General features: G+C 38.9%; 2 protein-coding genes and 1 long non-coding RNA gene across 4 annotated transcripts; 2 read left to right on the top strand and 1 right to left on the bottom strand.

Annotated features, from left to right (window-relative positions):
• Window positions 1-1,465: 1,465 nt before the first annotated feature.
• Window positions 1,466-4,005, bottom strand: LOC133728374 (uncharacterized). 2 transcript variants are annotated; one of them, XR_009855820.1, is made up of 5 exons: window positions 3,532-4,005; window positions 3,200-3,396; window positions 3,011-3,105; window positions 2,198-2,276; window positions 1,466-1,677 (listed from the first exon to the last, which is right to left on the bottom strand). It is a non-coding gene; the product is annotated as an uncharacterized LOC133728374 (long non-coding RNA). The 2 variants fall into 2 exon arrangements; XR_009855821.1 differs by lacking the exon at window positions 3,011-3,105.
• A 5,814-nt stretch (window positions 4,006-9,819) lies between these two features.
• LOC133731285 (uncharacterized) lies at window positions 9,820-10,499 on the top strand. Its single transcript, XM_062158695.1, has 3 exons — window positions 9,820-10,040; window positions 10,234-10,387; window positions 10,482-10,499. Exons 1-3 carry the CDS (start codon window positions 9,820-9,822, stop codon window positions 10,497-10,499), a joined length of 393 nt encoding a protein of 130 aa, XP_062014679.1.
• Window positions 10,500-13,648: 3,149 nt separating this feature from the next.
• LOC133729342 (eukaryotic translation initiation factor 4E-1) lies at window positions 13,649-16,136 on the top strand. Its single transcript, XM_062156855.1, has 5 exons — window positions 13,649-14,029; window positions 14,797-14,962; window positions 15,053-15,178; window positions 15,753-15,818; window positions 15,916-16,136. The coding sequence occupies exons 1-5, from the start codon at window positions 13,740-13,742 to the stop codon at window positions 15,964-15,966; spliced, it is 699 nt and encodes a 232-aa protein (XP_062012839.1). The 5' UTR covers window positions 13,649-13,739; the 3' UTR covers window positions 15,967-16,136.
• Window positions 16,137-16,201: the final 65 nt, after the last annotated feature.

Below are 16,201 nucleotides of genomic sequence, written 5' to 3'. Positions count from 1 at the left end.
AATCCAAGAACCGACTTCTGTATTTTTCATCAACATAACTGACTTCTGTATATATATACAAGCTTGCTCTGGTAAGGAGGTCCGTTCCTTAGCTAAGAAACAGATTTCCATATTTTGACCACTTTTCGATCACATATTCACATCCTAACTGTTCAGTTTTTAGGTCCTACATCTCTACAAATTTTCAGCCAAATTGATGATCGTTAAGGTATCAAAACTGTAATTTACAATTATGAACACGAACGGTTCAGGTTGGACAGATTCGGTTTGTTCATTGATTTAATCAAGTTCGATACTTTAATGATCATCAATTTGACTGAAAATTTGCAAAAGTGATCTATACATTAGAACCTAAAAACTGAACAGTTAAGATGTGAATATGTGATCGAAAAGTGGTCAAAATATGAAAATCCGTTCCTTAGCTAAGGAACGAACCTCCTTAGCATATATATATATATATATATATATATATATATATATATATATATATATATATATATATATACAAGGCCCTTCTAGTGAGGGATCCATTTTTTGGTCTTTTCTAGAGATAAGGCATTAGACCAACTTTTCGATCATATTTTTGCATCTCAACAGTTCAGTTTTTAGTTCTTAATGTGTAGATTACTTCTGTAAATTTTCAGCCAAATTGATTATCATTAAGGTATGCAAAATGACAATTTAAGATTATAAGTATGAACGGTTCAAGTTTGACAGATTTCGTTCGTTCATTGATTTAATCTAGTTTGATACCCTAACAATCATCGATTCGGCTGAAAATTTGCAGAAATAATCTACATATTAGGGCATAAAAACAGAACGGTTGAGATGCCAAAATGTGATCGAAAACTTGGTTTAATTCCCTATCCCTAGAATAGACTAAAAAAAGGGATCCCTTAGTAGAAAGCCTCTCTATATATATAAATAGCTGCAGTTTCACTCATTCCTTTCGCTCCTCGTCGGAGCAAGTACGTAGCCACTCGATCTTGTCACCCACTCTCGGAAGCTCAAGAACAATAGTATAGGGATACTCGGCCACCATTACAACGAGTTGGAAACCTTTCTTTATTTCCGGATGGCGTCTTCCAAAGTTTGAGACTGTGGTTCTCAAGCGTGGCCACCAGGTCTGTGGAGGTTGGGCGACTGTTGGAACTGTTGCTTTGTCGATGTCAGCGTACCCTCCATCCAAGTCACCCTCGCTATCTGTAACGCCCCGATTTGCACCTCATCAAATCGAGTACGTTACAGTGCCGCGGATTCCTAGAACTCAAGCCAAGATTCTTAACTCAAATCCTAAGAATCTGCTAGGCAAAACAAGGAAATTAAAATACTTTAATAAGTGCCTTACAAAAATTTGAGCGCGGAAGCATTTGTTTAAGGGAGGTGAAAACTATAAAGCTAACGGAAAATTCTTTAAACACAAATACAAGTCCTTTGAAAACAATTATCGAATATTAGTCCGGTTCAAGATCACCATCCGAAAAATTTACAAGAGGGCCGGTACTTTACGAACAATTACAAACTCGATAAACAAATTGTGAGGGAGTAAAAGAAACAAGAAAACCTGTCATGCAGATCTAACTCCGTCAATGACATAATTTGAAATATAATGTAACTAAGCCACACCCAGCGTCGTCCAGCTATCTCGTCTTCATACACAGTACCTGCATCCACAAACTGTTGTAGGGGTGAGCTTTCGTCCTCGCTGCTCAATAAGACTCTACCTCAGCTAGGTGTAAAAACAATTAAACAATGGTGCCGGCAAAGTAAGTGAGAAAACGATGCATATAAACAAACGTGTTCGAAAACACAAAACCATTGTTCGTATATATAAAAAAAAATACAATAGGGCCCAGAAGAATGAAACAGACCTGATGACCGTTCGCTATGCCAACTACAACCTTACCAAGATTAATATCGTTTACACAGACAAGGTATAGCGAGAGTGTCCACTTACGCCGTATCACCTAGAAGCAGTGCCACACCTCAAAGGATGTCAGACACTCTTCAGTCCATACAGCCCCTCCGGAGGTTTAGGGGATCGAAACCCAAGGAAGTCGCTATGCTCCTTTCACTCTCAGGTCATCAAACAATAACTCATAGAAAATGCAATAAAAACCAAATTCTTTTTCATGCATCATTAATTTCCTTAAAATATATGCATAAAAATTACTGAGGCAAGTCCAGAATCCCCTACCTGGAATATTGCAGCTCTGAACGCATTCGCTTTCCTAGGCCAACACCACCACGTTTCACATTTCGGGTAATTGGAGCCCCTAAGTCCGACAACAATAGTATTCTAGTGTTAAAACAAAATTCCATTCAATAACACACTGAAAATACTACCAAGTCCATTTAAATTATTTTCCTTCAAAATGAATTCCTTTCCTTATCGGGTGTCATCCTTTTTATTTCTTAGGACACCCAAAACTATTTACCCTTTTACACCACTCTTCAGTTTAAGCCAAACTCACACTCAATAACCGAGTTTTACTTGGTGACAATTTCATATGAACCCAAGTTCTACGTCATCCATTAACACACAATGTATATGTATACTTAGAACTTATGTCCAGTATCATAATTAATGACAAACAGAGTATACTGGAAACTAGCATATACCAGATTAACTAACAATCTATACACTTCCATCTCTCGGTTTCATAGTCTCACTAGCAAATGGTATAGCATCCAAATTTACAGTCATCGTTCTACTGGAAACTAGCATATACCAGATTAACTAACAATCTATACACTTCCATCTCTCGGTTTCATAGTCTCACTAGCAAATGGTATAGCATCCAAATTTACAGTCATCGTTCTTTTCTTTTTCATTCCACGTTTTTAAGACCAATTAGTCAATACATGATGCAGTTACCCAAAGATCTATATATCAACATTCGATTCCTAGTCTTTACACATCGAGCAATTTATGCTTTCCACAACTTGCGTTTTGATTTTTAGTCACCAATCACATATCAATTATCAAGCAGACAACTCACAATCAAACCTTATAATTCACCACCAGCCCAAATTGCAACGTCAACAAGTCCAAAAGCACGCTGTACTTCCAATAACTTGATTACAGCCACCAAGACTCTCTACCTTTAACAAATTATGCAATTAATAAACTCCCAAACAAATCAACTTCATACTCCAACCATTTCACAGCAATTCTTATCTATTTTTAGATCATTACCTTTGGTGAAAATCATAGTAACCACTCTCATTCTAGAGTTCCACACCCAAGTTTGGTCCAGCTCCACAAAGTCCCTTCTTGCGGCCTTCCACTCATGAACTCGACTCCAAACAAGACTAAAACATATGGGGTATTGGGGTTCACTCCTTTGACGAAGAACACATTAGCTGGGAAAAACCCTTCCTTTGCTCATTCCTCTACAATTTTACCCGGCACATAACAAGCCAATACATGGAATTTCGATTAACAAACTTCCATTCCAATAATTTCAGGCAGAAAACTTGAAGATAAACACAAAACTGATTTCAATTCTCCATGGAGAAATAGCTCACCTTGTTATTTACTGGAATTCCCAGCAGCGAACGCCAACGAGCTCTCCAACCAAACCATTCCATGAATTGAACATAACCGAGCTCCAATTCCAGTTCTAGGACGAGAATTTTTGTCGGGAATGAACCCAAAAACACAAGAAAGCCGCCGTGAACAGTGAACTCCGACGAAGTCCGATGACACCGAAAAACACAAATCATCAATCCGCCAATACCCAACCAAAATCGAAAACTAATTATACGAACATGTAGAGCTCGAAGAGCAGGTCACACTTCGTACCTCATGCACGACAAACGATCGCCGGAAAATGCTGCGGAACCGCCAGAAAGTTAGAAACTTTCGAGCCTCGATTTTCTCTCTTCGCTCCTTGCATGGACTATCCGTGACAAGAGGCACGTCGGCGTCGTCAAGACGAACCGAACGGTACCGGTGCGCCGCCCTATCTTCGCCAAATGGAGAGGTTCCGATCGATCACTACGCAGTTCGTCAGGTCGTTGATGGCTTTTCTCGACTTTTTTTTTTTTTTTGAATTGTCGATAGGCTATATCTATGGGGCCAATTCTTAGGTGCGGGTAGCCGCACCACGTGTACGGTGTGACTGCCCAATCAAATCTCAATTTTTTTTGTCTTTGTTCAGAAATTGTCCCTGATTTTTAAATGTGAAATACCCAAAATACCCTCCTTCTTGGACACTGATTGGTTAGCCGCATCACGTGGCGGTGTAGCTGCCCCACGCAAGAATCACTCTATATATGGTCCTTCCTTGAATGATTTTCAATAGCTCTGATCAAACAAATAATACACAGACGGCCAAGATTGCACCATAACATTTTCCTTTTGCTTTAATAATTTTCTAAATTTCAGAAATTAGTAATAAATAGCTCCCATATAAAAAAAATTCCAAAAAATTATCATGAACTCGTCGTGAAGCGTACTTTAATATCAAACCTTTAAATGGAAAGCTTCACCTCAAGAAGAATTTAGAAAATATTCTCAAAGGTCCTTAGCAATTACCGAGACTACAGATCAAATATCGAACTGTTTCACTTTAGCTCCTTGAATATTTCCGGAGCTCACACCATCGCCCTCTCCGGTATTATCTCCTGCTCCAATCACTTCTTCTTGGCTTGAGCCGCTTGACATTCTTGATCGGCCTCCAGAAACTGTTGAGAGAGAAGAGACTAGGAGAAGAGATTCAGGACTGGGAATCTGAGAGTGAAAGCTGAAAGAATGAGAGAGAGGAGACTAGGAGAAAGAGATTCAAGACTGGGAATCTGAGAGTGAGACTGTGAGAGCTGAAAGAATAAGAGAGAAGAGACTAGGAGAGAGATTCAAGACTGAGAATCTGAGAGTGAGAGAGAAGAGAGTGGAGGTTGCTTCAGTTAGAAACGGACGGTTGAAAGACGCATGCAATGACTGTTATAGGAGACCCGAGGCAGTTCAGGTTTATTTTCCTTTGCCGTTTTCTCTCTTCCCATTACATTTTCAATTCTGGGTATTTTTCTTTGATCACTCCATAAAATAAAATAAAAACAACGTGTTCTACAAATTAGCTTTGCACACACTCAACTAAACCAAAAGAATATTTGCAATTCCGGATAAGAAATATGTAGCTAAGGCTGCGTTTAGCTCCCCTGCTTATAAACACAACCAGGGGCGGATCCAAAACAATGATGGGTAGCTCAAGCCCTACCAGGAATTTTGGGAAAAAAATTTTACCTACATATACTATATATGAAACTACTTCGTTTCGTTGTTGAAGCCCCACCCATAACTGGAGATTGGTCTTTACTCCCTTCGGCTACTCCGTCATACTCTCCATGACTCCACTCTCATCTATTAGTAGGTGCAGGAATGCAGCAGATTCGGTCTTTCCACGACTCCACTCTTCTCCGATACTCCGTCATACTGTCCAAGAGCCCATTCTCCTCTGATCGGTCTTTAAAGCTTCTTCTTCTCTATTTCACTCAAGCTTTGATTTAATTCTTGATTAAAGCTCTGGGTTGTTGCATTCATGTTTATGACCCAGTTTTGTTTTTATGTATTTCTTCAATTTATGAAAGTTAATGGTATGTAGGAAATTTGTTCTTTGCTGATATCAAAACCAAGCTTGAATCTTTGTTAAAAGTAATTTTATTTTGACAAAGGAAGCTTTTTTAAAAGTATAACACCAGTCAATTATATCAACTCTGACATAAAATTATATTCTGCTGCATTTGTAGCGGCCCTTGCCTAATAATATATATATCATCCTATTTCTGAATAAAGGGAAGTGATTGGTAATTTGGTATGGAGCCAAGAAAAAGACACAAGTCCAATTCCAAACTGAGAATGGAGTTGGATAGAATTAGCAACTTGCCAGGTGATGTTATAGAACTAGTTTTAACATGTTTGTCAATTACAAAGCCAGTAAGGACAAGCGTTTTATAGCTAGTGGAGGTACAGAGCAGCTTTGCTTCCACATCTTGTGTTTGATTATAAATGTGTGTTTTTGTTTGCATAGTGATCAATAAAAACTAAATCTTTTGTAGTAGCTTTAGATCAAAGGAACAAAATTGAGTCTTTTTGTTTGTATGGTAATCAATAAAGGGCATGTTTTCCTTCTAATTCATGCTTCTGTTTTGTTCTTTTTCTTATTCATGCTTGTGTTCTTATACATGAAGTATGTGGTCTGTTGCGACTTGCAAGAGTTCTTTGTAGACATGGTGTTAATCAATTAATCAATTTCTATTGCCAATATATATATATATTATTTTATTTTTTGTTAAGAAGTTCTAGCCCCACCAGGTTTTCATTCCTGGATCCGCCCCTAAGCACAACCCACTTTGGTGTTTGATAAAGTTCCTAACAGCCCGGTTCTCTAGGAAGCACCGGCTTTTTGAAGGTAAAAGCAGAAGCAGCTCTGGGCCTGCTTTTAGAATTGATGGTGAATGGTGGGTTTTGGAAGAAGCTTTGGAAATTCTTAATTCCTAATGCAGCCAAGATCTTCATCTGGAGGGTGTGTCACAATATATTACCCTCTCTAGAACGACTAGCTTCAAAGAGAGTTGAGTTGGAGTCAAAAGTGTGCTTGTTGTGTGGTCAGGGGGATGAATCTACCTTGCATATTTGTAGGGACTGCCCTTACACACAGGAAGTTCTGAAGCAGAATGGTATTTTGTGACAGGTTTGCTTTCATCCACAATCGATAACTTAAGTCTTTTACTTTGGTTGAGCTTTTGTGCAAGTCGACTGTCTTAAGTGATTTAGGGGGGTTATTTTGTCGTTTGTGGAGTATCTAGAGAGAGAGAGAGGAATTCTCGTGCTTGGGAGGATAATTAAGGCTAGCATGGCCTGTGATGTGATCATTAAGTCAGTTTCTCAACTTGAGGAGTTTAGGTACCATAATTCCAACTCTCATAACAACACTCGTAGAGGTAGCTAGGGTAGCAAAATGGGTGGCTACTCCGGTAGGTATGTGTAAAATTAATGTCGACGGTTCTTTCTTTCATGAAACTAGAACTGGGGGATTCAGTTTTGTTGTTAGAGATTCAAATAAAACTATGCTGGGCGGTGGAGCAGGTAGCATGAGGGGTTCAATCTCAGCAGAATATGCTGAGGTGCAGGCTTGCATGCATGCAGTTCATTTTGAGGCAGAACATGGGTTCAGTCCGGCTATTTTGGAAGGGGCCGTGACCACTTACCCAATTTTAACCTAAAAATTGCCCACTTGCTCCACTAAGAGTTTTTTGACCCCATTTACCCAATCTAACTTCTACTGACATAATTACCCTTATTTTAATCTCTCTCTCTCCCCCCTCACCGATTTCTCTCTCTCTCTCTCTCTCTCTCCCCCTTCCCCCCCAGCCGGACGGCCAGATGCCGAGCCACGACGCCTTCAGCACCATCTTCTCCGAGATCGGTGCCGGCAAGCATGTCCCAGGCGTAATCTTTGCCGAACTCGAGCCCACCATCTTCTTCTCCGAGATCGGTGCCGGCAAGCATATCCCAGGTGTAATCTTCGCCGACCTCGAGCCCACCGTCAAAGCCCATCGTCCCAGTCGCTGCTGCTCGTGCTGGAAGCTCCCGGAGGCGCTGGTCCCGATGTGGGAATTCGGGTCGGATAGGAACGTCGGCGTCCACCCCCGACTTGTAAGAATTCTTCCTCACCTCGATTCTTGTGCTCGACCACAGAGACATTGCACCTCTCTTTGCATATCCCAGGCGCTGCAGGTCCTCGTTCGTCTGGGCCGAGCGACGGCGCTGCTGGTGTCGCCGGAGGAGTGACATGGATTACTCCGGTTGCTGCGTTTTTTTTTTTTTAAGTATTGTTGTTCAGTTTTTTTTTTTTTTGCAAGGAATAGCATTTTTTTTTATATGTCTATTGGATTGGAGGCCAATGATCTACTATCTGTTCAACAATGTAAGTAATCTGACATTGCAATGTAACTGTGGGGTTTGTTTGATGGTCTACTGGGGGGCAGTAGACACATTATTGGCCCCCAGTAGACTTTGATACGAGGGACAGGGATTACTATAGTGTGGTGTTTTGATAAGTTACATGTTGTTTTCTGTGTATTAAAGTCAAATTATATGTGAATCCTACAAAAATGTGCATTTTTGGTGGTCTATTGGGAGGCAGTAGAGACATTGGACTTTGTATTGGGGGGCAATAATATGATTATTGGGAGGCAATAATATGATTATTGGGAGCCAATAATATGATTATAAATTGATCAATTGTGCCTGTAGTGTATTCATTTTGGTTTTGAGAGTTCATACAATTCACTGGACGGCAATAATATGATTTTTGGGAGGCAATAATATGATTATTGGGGGGCAATAATATGATTACTGGGAGGCAATAATATGGTTACTGGATATTATTAGGGACCGGTCGCCGGATTCCGGTCACCGGTCGTCGGATTCCGGTCAGCGTTTGCCGGATTCCGGTCACCGGTCGTCGGCGCCCTGCCACTGGTCACCAGAGGCCGGCAAGGTGGAGGATGACTTCTCCCTCTAAGTGAAAAAGAAGGAAAGGGCAAAAAAGTCTCAAAAAAAAATAAAAAAGAATTAATTGGGTAAAGGGGAAATAATCTCTTAGAGTGTTTTGGGTAAATGGAGTTAAAAAACAGTTGGTGGAGCAAGTGGGCAAATTTTAAGCTAAAATTGGGTAAATGAGCATTTTCCCATTTTGGAAACAGATGCTATGGAGGTTCAGAGGCAACTTGGCTCGCTCTCTACGACACTTAGTTGTTTATGTGAAGACCTGAGCAGCTGAGCTTGATGTTGGAGGACTTGTGTAATGTGAGGATAGTTTATGCTAATAGGAAGACAAACATATATGGTTGCCCATCTGCTGGCTGCACATGGGAATGATTTAGTGCAGGATAATTTTTACTTTTCTTCTCCTAGTTTTCTTATTACTGCTGTAGCAGTTGAATTCTATTCTCTGTAATCACTTTTTTATCAATAAATAGGGCTGACCTCCTTGCATCAAAAAAATGTACCACAATGATTAACAATGCCCTCATATTGTGTTTGCTATATGTGTTATTGTGTTAATAACGACTCAGTAATCAAACAATACGATTTTTTTGGGCAATTTTGTAATTTTGGTATCAATTGATTTTGTATATAAATAAATAACAATTCTTACGTTCACCCCTTGGGTGAATGAGCATATTCACCCTCTCTTGCGATATAATAACTTTATAATTTTATAATCCAACCATTCATGTTGTATATCGTAATACAAAGATTAGCTCTGTAAAAAACCAATCAAATTGAAGACCTTTTAGTTATTCATTTCTATGAAATACATGGACGATTCATCATAACAGTAGTAAGTGTTGTTAGAACTATCCATTTGTTTGATTCAATTAAATAATTAAACGATTTCTGATTTGATTGATTTTTTACAGAGATAATCTTTAAAGACTTATTTAATATATGTATTCTAAAAAAAAAAAAAAAACTTATTTAAGATATGAACCGTTGAATTATAAGTTTATTAAGTAAAAGTATGTTAATCGACAATGAGGGTGAATATTCTCGTTCACCCTAGGAGTGAACCTAAGAATTGTTCTCATATATATATATGTCTCCACGATCAATATGAATTGTAGTTGAGATATACAACTAGACTCACTTTTCAAAAAAAAATACAACTAGACTCTAAACTGATATGGACTCTAGCTATAGTCCTAGTTCTTGTATGATACAATCGGGACTCTAACCCTAGGTGTTTGTATATAATTTTCAAATTACGTCAGAAACCTGCACCCTGCGCGTCCATCTCAGAGATCAATATGGAGAAGAAGAAAGTGGTCGTAGATCACTATAGGGTTCTGGGTTTACCATCTGGTGAGGAAGGCAGCAAGCTTAACAAGAAAGAGATTACAGAGGCATACAGAGCAAAGGCTTTGCAGTTGCATCCAGACAAGAGGCCAAACGATCCCAATGCCAAGGTCAAGTTTCAAAAGCTCAACTCATCCTATGAGATACTCATGGATCCAAAAGCCCGGAAACAGTTTGACTCTTCTATAAGACTAGACAATAAGCCATCCCCTCAACCAAAAAAAAAAGGCCTCTGAACCAAAAAAAAAAAAGGCCTCTAAACGAAACTGGGACGACCATGAAGTGATCATGTATGGTTTCTTTATCATTATTTTGGCTCCCATGGTTTTTCCGGCTGCGAGATCCCAAACCTTTTTCGCAATCAGGCCGTTATTTTTTCTGTTTGCGACTGATGAAATTTGCTTGCGTAAAGATTCAGTCCACTCGATGTTGGTTCGAGTAGGCAACTTTTTTAAACACAAGCCCCCTGAGGCTGCCAACAATCAAGAATCACAAGGAGACGATCATGAAGATATTGAGGTGAGCCTCGTTCAATCTTTACTAATTAATTAATTACTTTTTCTTTAATCAATCTGTGTTCGAGTTATAATTTTTATTTTGGTTTTTGCTGTAGGATTGGGTGATCGTTTAGCACCAGATATATAGATGATGGCCGAAGTACTCTTGTTTTGGGTTCGACATAGAAATTTGTTTTTGCTGTGGATTATGAGTAAATTCTTTTTCAATATATACAACAAATATTTCTCTAACGAGCTATTATTTTTTTTGTGAAATGGTGTAATTGGTCCTAGGTGAATCCAATGGGGTATTTTGAAAATCATGCTGCATGCATGAGTTTTTGAGGTAATTCAAAAGGTTATTTTAAGTCGACAAGTGATTGACATTTTTCACTTCATCCGTCGAACATTGATCTCATGGATGCATGCGCACTATTCAGTACTGTTGCATATTACCCACAATGACCTTAAATCTGATTCTGCAGTTCGATCAGTGATTGCAAATTGCAGGATGCATGTACATATGGAGAGGCAAATACGCATGTGATTGAGGCTTCCAAGGATGGTCTCAACTGGAGAAAATTCTTTTTTTTTGGTTTCATTTGGTGATGGGGCACGCTGTTAAATCCTTCTTTTCAAGGATATTTTCAGTAATTCAGCGCCAAAAATTCAAAATGAAGTTTTCTTATTGCGCTGAGCTCATTGACTTCTGACGCACTCAAGGATGACAGATACCACAGCCCGACCACTAGTCTACGGACCAATTTGAGAGAGCTTTAATTATTTATTTAGTAGTGTTTGGTAAAATTCCCCTGTAAAGCTGGAAGTTTCACCATTTGACACCGACTTATATACAGAGATTGGTCAGAATTTTTTTAAGCTAAAAGCTATAAGAGCAAGTCCACCCGTAGTCAAGAAATGTCAAGGTCGAGAAGTCAAGAATTCGACCGGTCAAGTTACTATTCACTGCCACTGGACATAGGTTTGCACCCGTTGTTTTTCTTACCCGATGAACACTTTTCACTCTTTCACTGTTCACGCTACTGTTCACGCAAAAATACTGTTCATCAGTGGTATTTAAATGCAAAGCCTCCAATGGTTCTCTTCCACGTGGTCTGCAGCTGCCGGCCCAAAGGATGTCGCTACGCGACAAGCGCGTTGCTGTAGTCGTTCAGCAGTTGCGGCGCCACGCGTCAAGCTGCTGTCCCTCACTTCCCAAGCAGGCGCGTCTCCTTCTCCCCTGTGTTGCTGACGTCCCCCACGTTGTGTTTGCAGCCTTCCTTCTCCATGAGCTCGTCTCTTTCTTGCCTGGGCATGAAAATAGTCATTCCCATGACTATTTTCTTGGCTGTAGTCAGGAAGGAGTGATTCTTGCCCAGTCAAGCTTCCACCGGTGGAAGAGAAGATTTTGCAAAGAAAGTCACCTAGTCAGCTTTTTCATGACTATAACCAGGCAAGGGCAAACCAGTGGACTTGCTCTAACACTGCTTATTATTTAACCACAACTAGACCGAACTGAACTGTGGAGCTATAAGCATCTCTTTATTCACCTATATACTAAAGAACCATATTCATTAATGTGCAACAAAGAAAACACCATGTATTAAAGAGAAACAAAATTATGAATTTTTAAGTTTATTTAGATATCCTTTTTCTTTTTATTGAATAATCAAACATCTTTCATATATAAATATGTTTATTTCAAAACGACAGAGTTGCTAACCTATCGTTTTGAAATAAACATGTGGCTCTTTCTGACGGTCCTTTAAAAGTAAATTATTATTGTACAGTTTGCTGAACTACACTATTATATGACATTTTCAGCAACAAAAATATTGTATTTTAGCTATTTTACTCTAGTAAATGTCAAAAAAAAAAAAATCATTTTAGAAAACTACTAATGTTGATTGGAGCAATATTTGGCTGTCCGTAGTTAGATAGCATTTCTTACCCACTTCATACGTGTCACCCAAAGAACACAATGTGAGAATGTACACCGTTTGTCCCACATTAACAGTGATTTTGCAAATGTGTTTATACTTGTAAGGATTGGAGCCTCCAGCAATTGTCAAGAGCACCCTTTCCTACCGACCTGGTACGTGTCGCCCAGCAGTACAGTGTGAGAATGTAATATGTTTGTCACACATTAGAAAATAAGAATCTTGTAAAAGGGTGTACAAGTGTTTGGGCCTCTCTAATTGTTGATAATTAGTTTTGATTATGGCATTATGATTACTTTATCGAATTTAGCACTATTTTTTTTTTTTTTTTAACTTCTGTGACTCTCTCTATCAGTAGCTACTAAAACTTCACTTGTGACACCCTCATCTTCGGCAACAATAAACTCAACTTTTGCACATAAGTCCTAATTGTAATAATATCTAACTGGTACAAGTAGTTTGTACGAAATAATATGACATATGCTGTAACAAGACGAATAGCACATAACCCATATTGAGCATATAAATGTAAACAAACTTTGATTAAATGGATATGGAGGGTAGTGAGCTTCACGTTGATTACAAATAGCCTCAAGCCCTCAACCCTCACCCCTTTTTTATACTTTCAGTTTTTCACATAGTTAATAAAAATGTGCCACGTCATCAAGTTAGCCTATCTGAGGATTACATGAGTCTTGGTCCTCGTCTCGTCCACCCTACATTATAATCGGGGTCGATCTTCTTAATAAAATGCTAAGTCATAGATCAGATGCAAAGCAATAAGCGTTGCATCTAGACAATAGGCAAAACGATCGATCCGAATGCCAATGCTATTGAAGAGCCTCAATTGTATATCTTCTTGAAAAGACTTTGTTGACGAAACATTCGTCTCCAAATCTGTCTATCTTTTATTTTTTATTTTTTTAGTGGAGTCTTTTACCTACGATGGCAAAGGTAATATCTCATCTCTTCCGTCCATGTTTCTTTCAAACCGGCAAACTCGCAGCCTAACCATTATATTACGAGCTACACATCTATATCAAGCAAGTTCATATCCACTCTATTACGCTATTTTAATTCAAATATTTTGTAATAAGATATTTAACGAAATGTCTATCAAAGTGTTACGTAACATTTAGAAAACATCTAAATAGAATATTTCATAATTCATTACTGAAAAAGTTATAGAAATGGTCTAAACATTCTTTGCAAACTATTGTATCCAAACTCATGAACAGATCCCTTGATCAACTTCTCCGCCGTTGATCAGTGTTTCACACAACATCTGATATTGTGACACGTGTCATCCGTAACTCCAACAAGAATAGAGAAGGGAAGAAACAGAGAGTGAGAGAGAGAGAAGAGAGAATCAAAACGCGAGAAAAGACGAACGAAACGGCAGAGGGGAAGAGAGTGAGGGAAGCCCTAGAAAGCATGGCGGTGGAAGACGCAGGCAAGACTTCAGCTTCAGAAGATCAGAGCAAGACGGAGTCGAACCCAAAATCAATGCAAGACGAGAACGAGCTGGAAGAAGGAGAGATCGTCGGCGGCGGCGGCGACGAGGTGTCTTCGAAGATCGCAAAGCCGCTGCACCACCCTCTGGAGCACTCATGGACCTTCTGGTTCGATAGCCCCTCGGCCAAGAACTCCAAGCCCAAGCAAGAGGACTGGGGCAGCTCTATTCGCCCGATCTACACCTTCTCTACTGTTGAGGAATTCTGGGGGTCTGTCATTCTTTCATTCTCTTCTGTTTGTTTGTTTTCTTGATCAGAAACATATGAATCTTTTGCTCTATTGTGTTTGTAATTCCTGAATTCGGATCTTTTAGGGTTTTTAATGAGTGGGAATTTTGGGAAAGATAAGAACATGCATCTTGGAAAGTAGGAAAATTTGTGGAGGCAGTGTTGAAAGATTGATTTTTTTTTTTATTCTGTTGGATTGGGGGTTTTGGGTGAAAATTTGCTATGTTGATGGAGAGAAAACTCAGGGTTTTGGTTTTTGTACTGTTTACTGATAGTAACTTAGTCTCCATTTTGAACTCTCTTATTGAATTAAAATTATGCTGGACTGATGAAGGTAGAGAAGGCAATTTCCAAAGATTGAGTTTAAGGTGATATTGATATGGGGTTTACAGATTTGTTTTTGATAGAGTGGAAATCCAGGATTTGGGTTTGTAGTGTTTCTTACAGCTTCTTAGTATCTGCTCTCTTTGATCTGTTAAAAACAAAGATTTAGGATAAAAGTTTCGGTCTGTATATGACTATATTCGAGTGATTTATTTTTTGGATTTTGTTGGATATATATTCGTCTCGCAATAAATCATAATTCACTGCTTTATAGTCGATTAGAATGGGGATTTTTGTCTGAAATTTGTGGCTAATTAAATCACTGTGTGCTTGGAACTGGATAACTCATATCAACTTCCAGTGATACTTGTGCACTTTAGTTGATGTTTTCTTGATAATAACTTAATACTCTATTCGGCTTTCAGTATATACAATAATATACGCCATCCAAGCAAGTTGTCTATGGGGACGGACCTCCATTGTTTCAAAAACAAAATTGAGCCTAAGTGGGAGGATCCTGTTTGTGCTAATGGAGGGAAATGGACTCTAACTTTTACTAAAGGGAAATCTGATCATCCCTGGCTGCATACGGTATGGTCTAAACTGCAAATGTTATTCACTTATTCTAGGTTAAGTTATAGTTTTATGTGTTCTCTGATTTTCTGTATTTACTGGTACCAGTTGCTAGCACTGATTGGGGAACAGTTTGATCATGGAGATGAAATATGTGGAGCAGTTGTCAATGTCAGAACTAGGCAAGAAAAAATTGCTATTTGGACCAAGAATGCAGCAAATGAGCCTGCTCAGGTAGTTGCTATGTCCTACTCAATGTATTTGTTGGGCTGCTCTTCATCTGTATCTACTGTACATGTTGCCTATAAAGGACTTTCCAGAGGTTTTCTATCATGTTGTAGGTAGGCTTACTGCCGACTAGAGTCAATCAATTGCTTATTCTCGTCTTCATCTTCGTCCCTAACCATAAAGAGTGACTAAAAACAGATTTAGAATAAAAGTGAAATTCTTGATCCAATCACCAACTAACTGTTGCCTTTCAACTATGTTCTATTTTCCCAAAAACTAAGTATTGCTGGTTAAGTTTCTGACTTCATGTTTCTTCCTTACCACAAATCATCTGTGGGACCCATTCTGGTTCAACTACACACACCATTAGGTCTCTCCCTTCCTCACCAAACGGGGAAGGTACCGCTAGGTTTGCTGGTATATGGGTTCTCTTTTCTAACTTCACTGGGATCACTGTGTCAACCAGGCTCTTTCTCTGAAAATTAATGTGGGCACCATAAGTTTTCATTTATTTACAATTACAAGTTGCATTTTCATAACTGAAGTTTGGATGATGTCTCATATCGTCTTTCTTGCACAGATGAGCATTGGAAAACAATGGAAGGGCTTTCTGGATAACAACGAAACTATAGGCTTCATATTTCATGTAAGGATCTCTTTCATGCATTTTATCTGTTGATTTACACAAATCATGTTAAGTTAAAGAAGTAATAATTTATGTTTTGGTCTGATCGGCTGTGCAGGACGATGCAAGGCGACAGGAGAGAGGTGCCAAGAATAGATACACAGTGTGATCTGTATAGTGCTCGTTTCTAGTACTCAAATGTTTTCTGAACCCGAGCATTGTATGCTTTAGCTGCGAGAGTGACCAAGTTCTTGCTAATTGTTCCCCCTTCCCCTCGTATGGTTTAGTTAGTCTTCCTTTTAAATGATAAGAATGGACATAGATGCTGTTTCTTTTCTAGTAGCTTTGTTTTTTCTTTTCCAGATGTTTTCTCTGCATCTTGACTTGTTAGTACTGTCAATTAT

Source organism: Rosa rugosa, chromosome 2 (assembly GCF_958449725.1).
Source record: "Rosa rugosa chromosome 2, drRosRugo1.1, whole genome shotgun sequence".
Lineage (NCBI taxonomy): Eukaryota > Viridiplantae > Streptophyta > Magnoliopsida > Rosales > Rosaceae > Rosa > Rosa rugosa.
The sequence above is the reverse complement of the archived record's forward strand: the minus strand, read 5'-3'. Positions and strand labels throughout refer to the sequence as shown.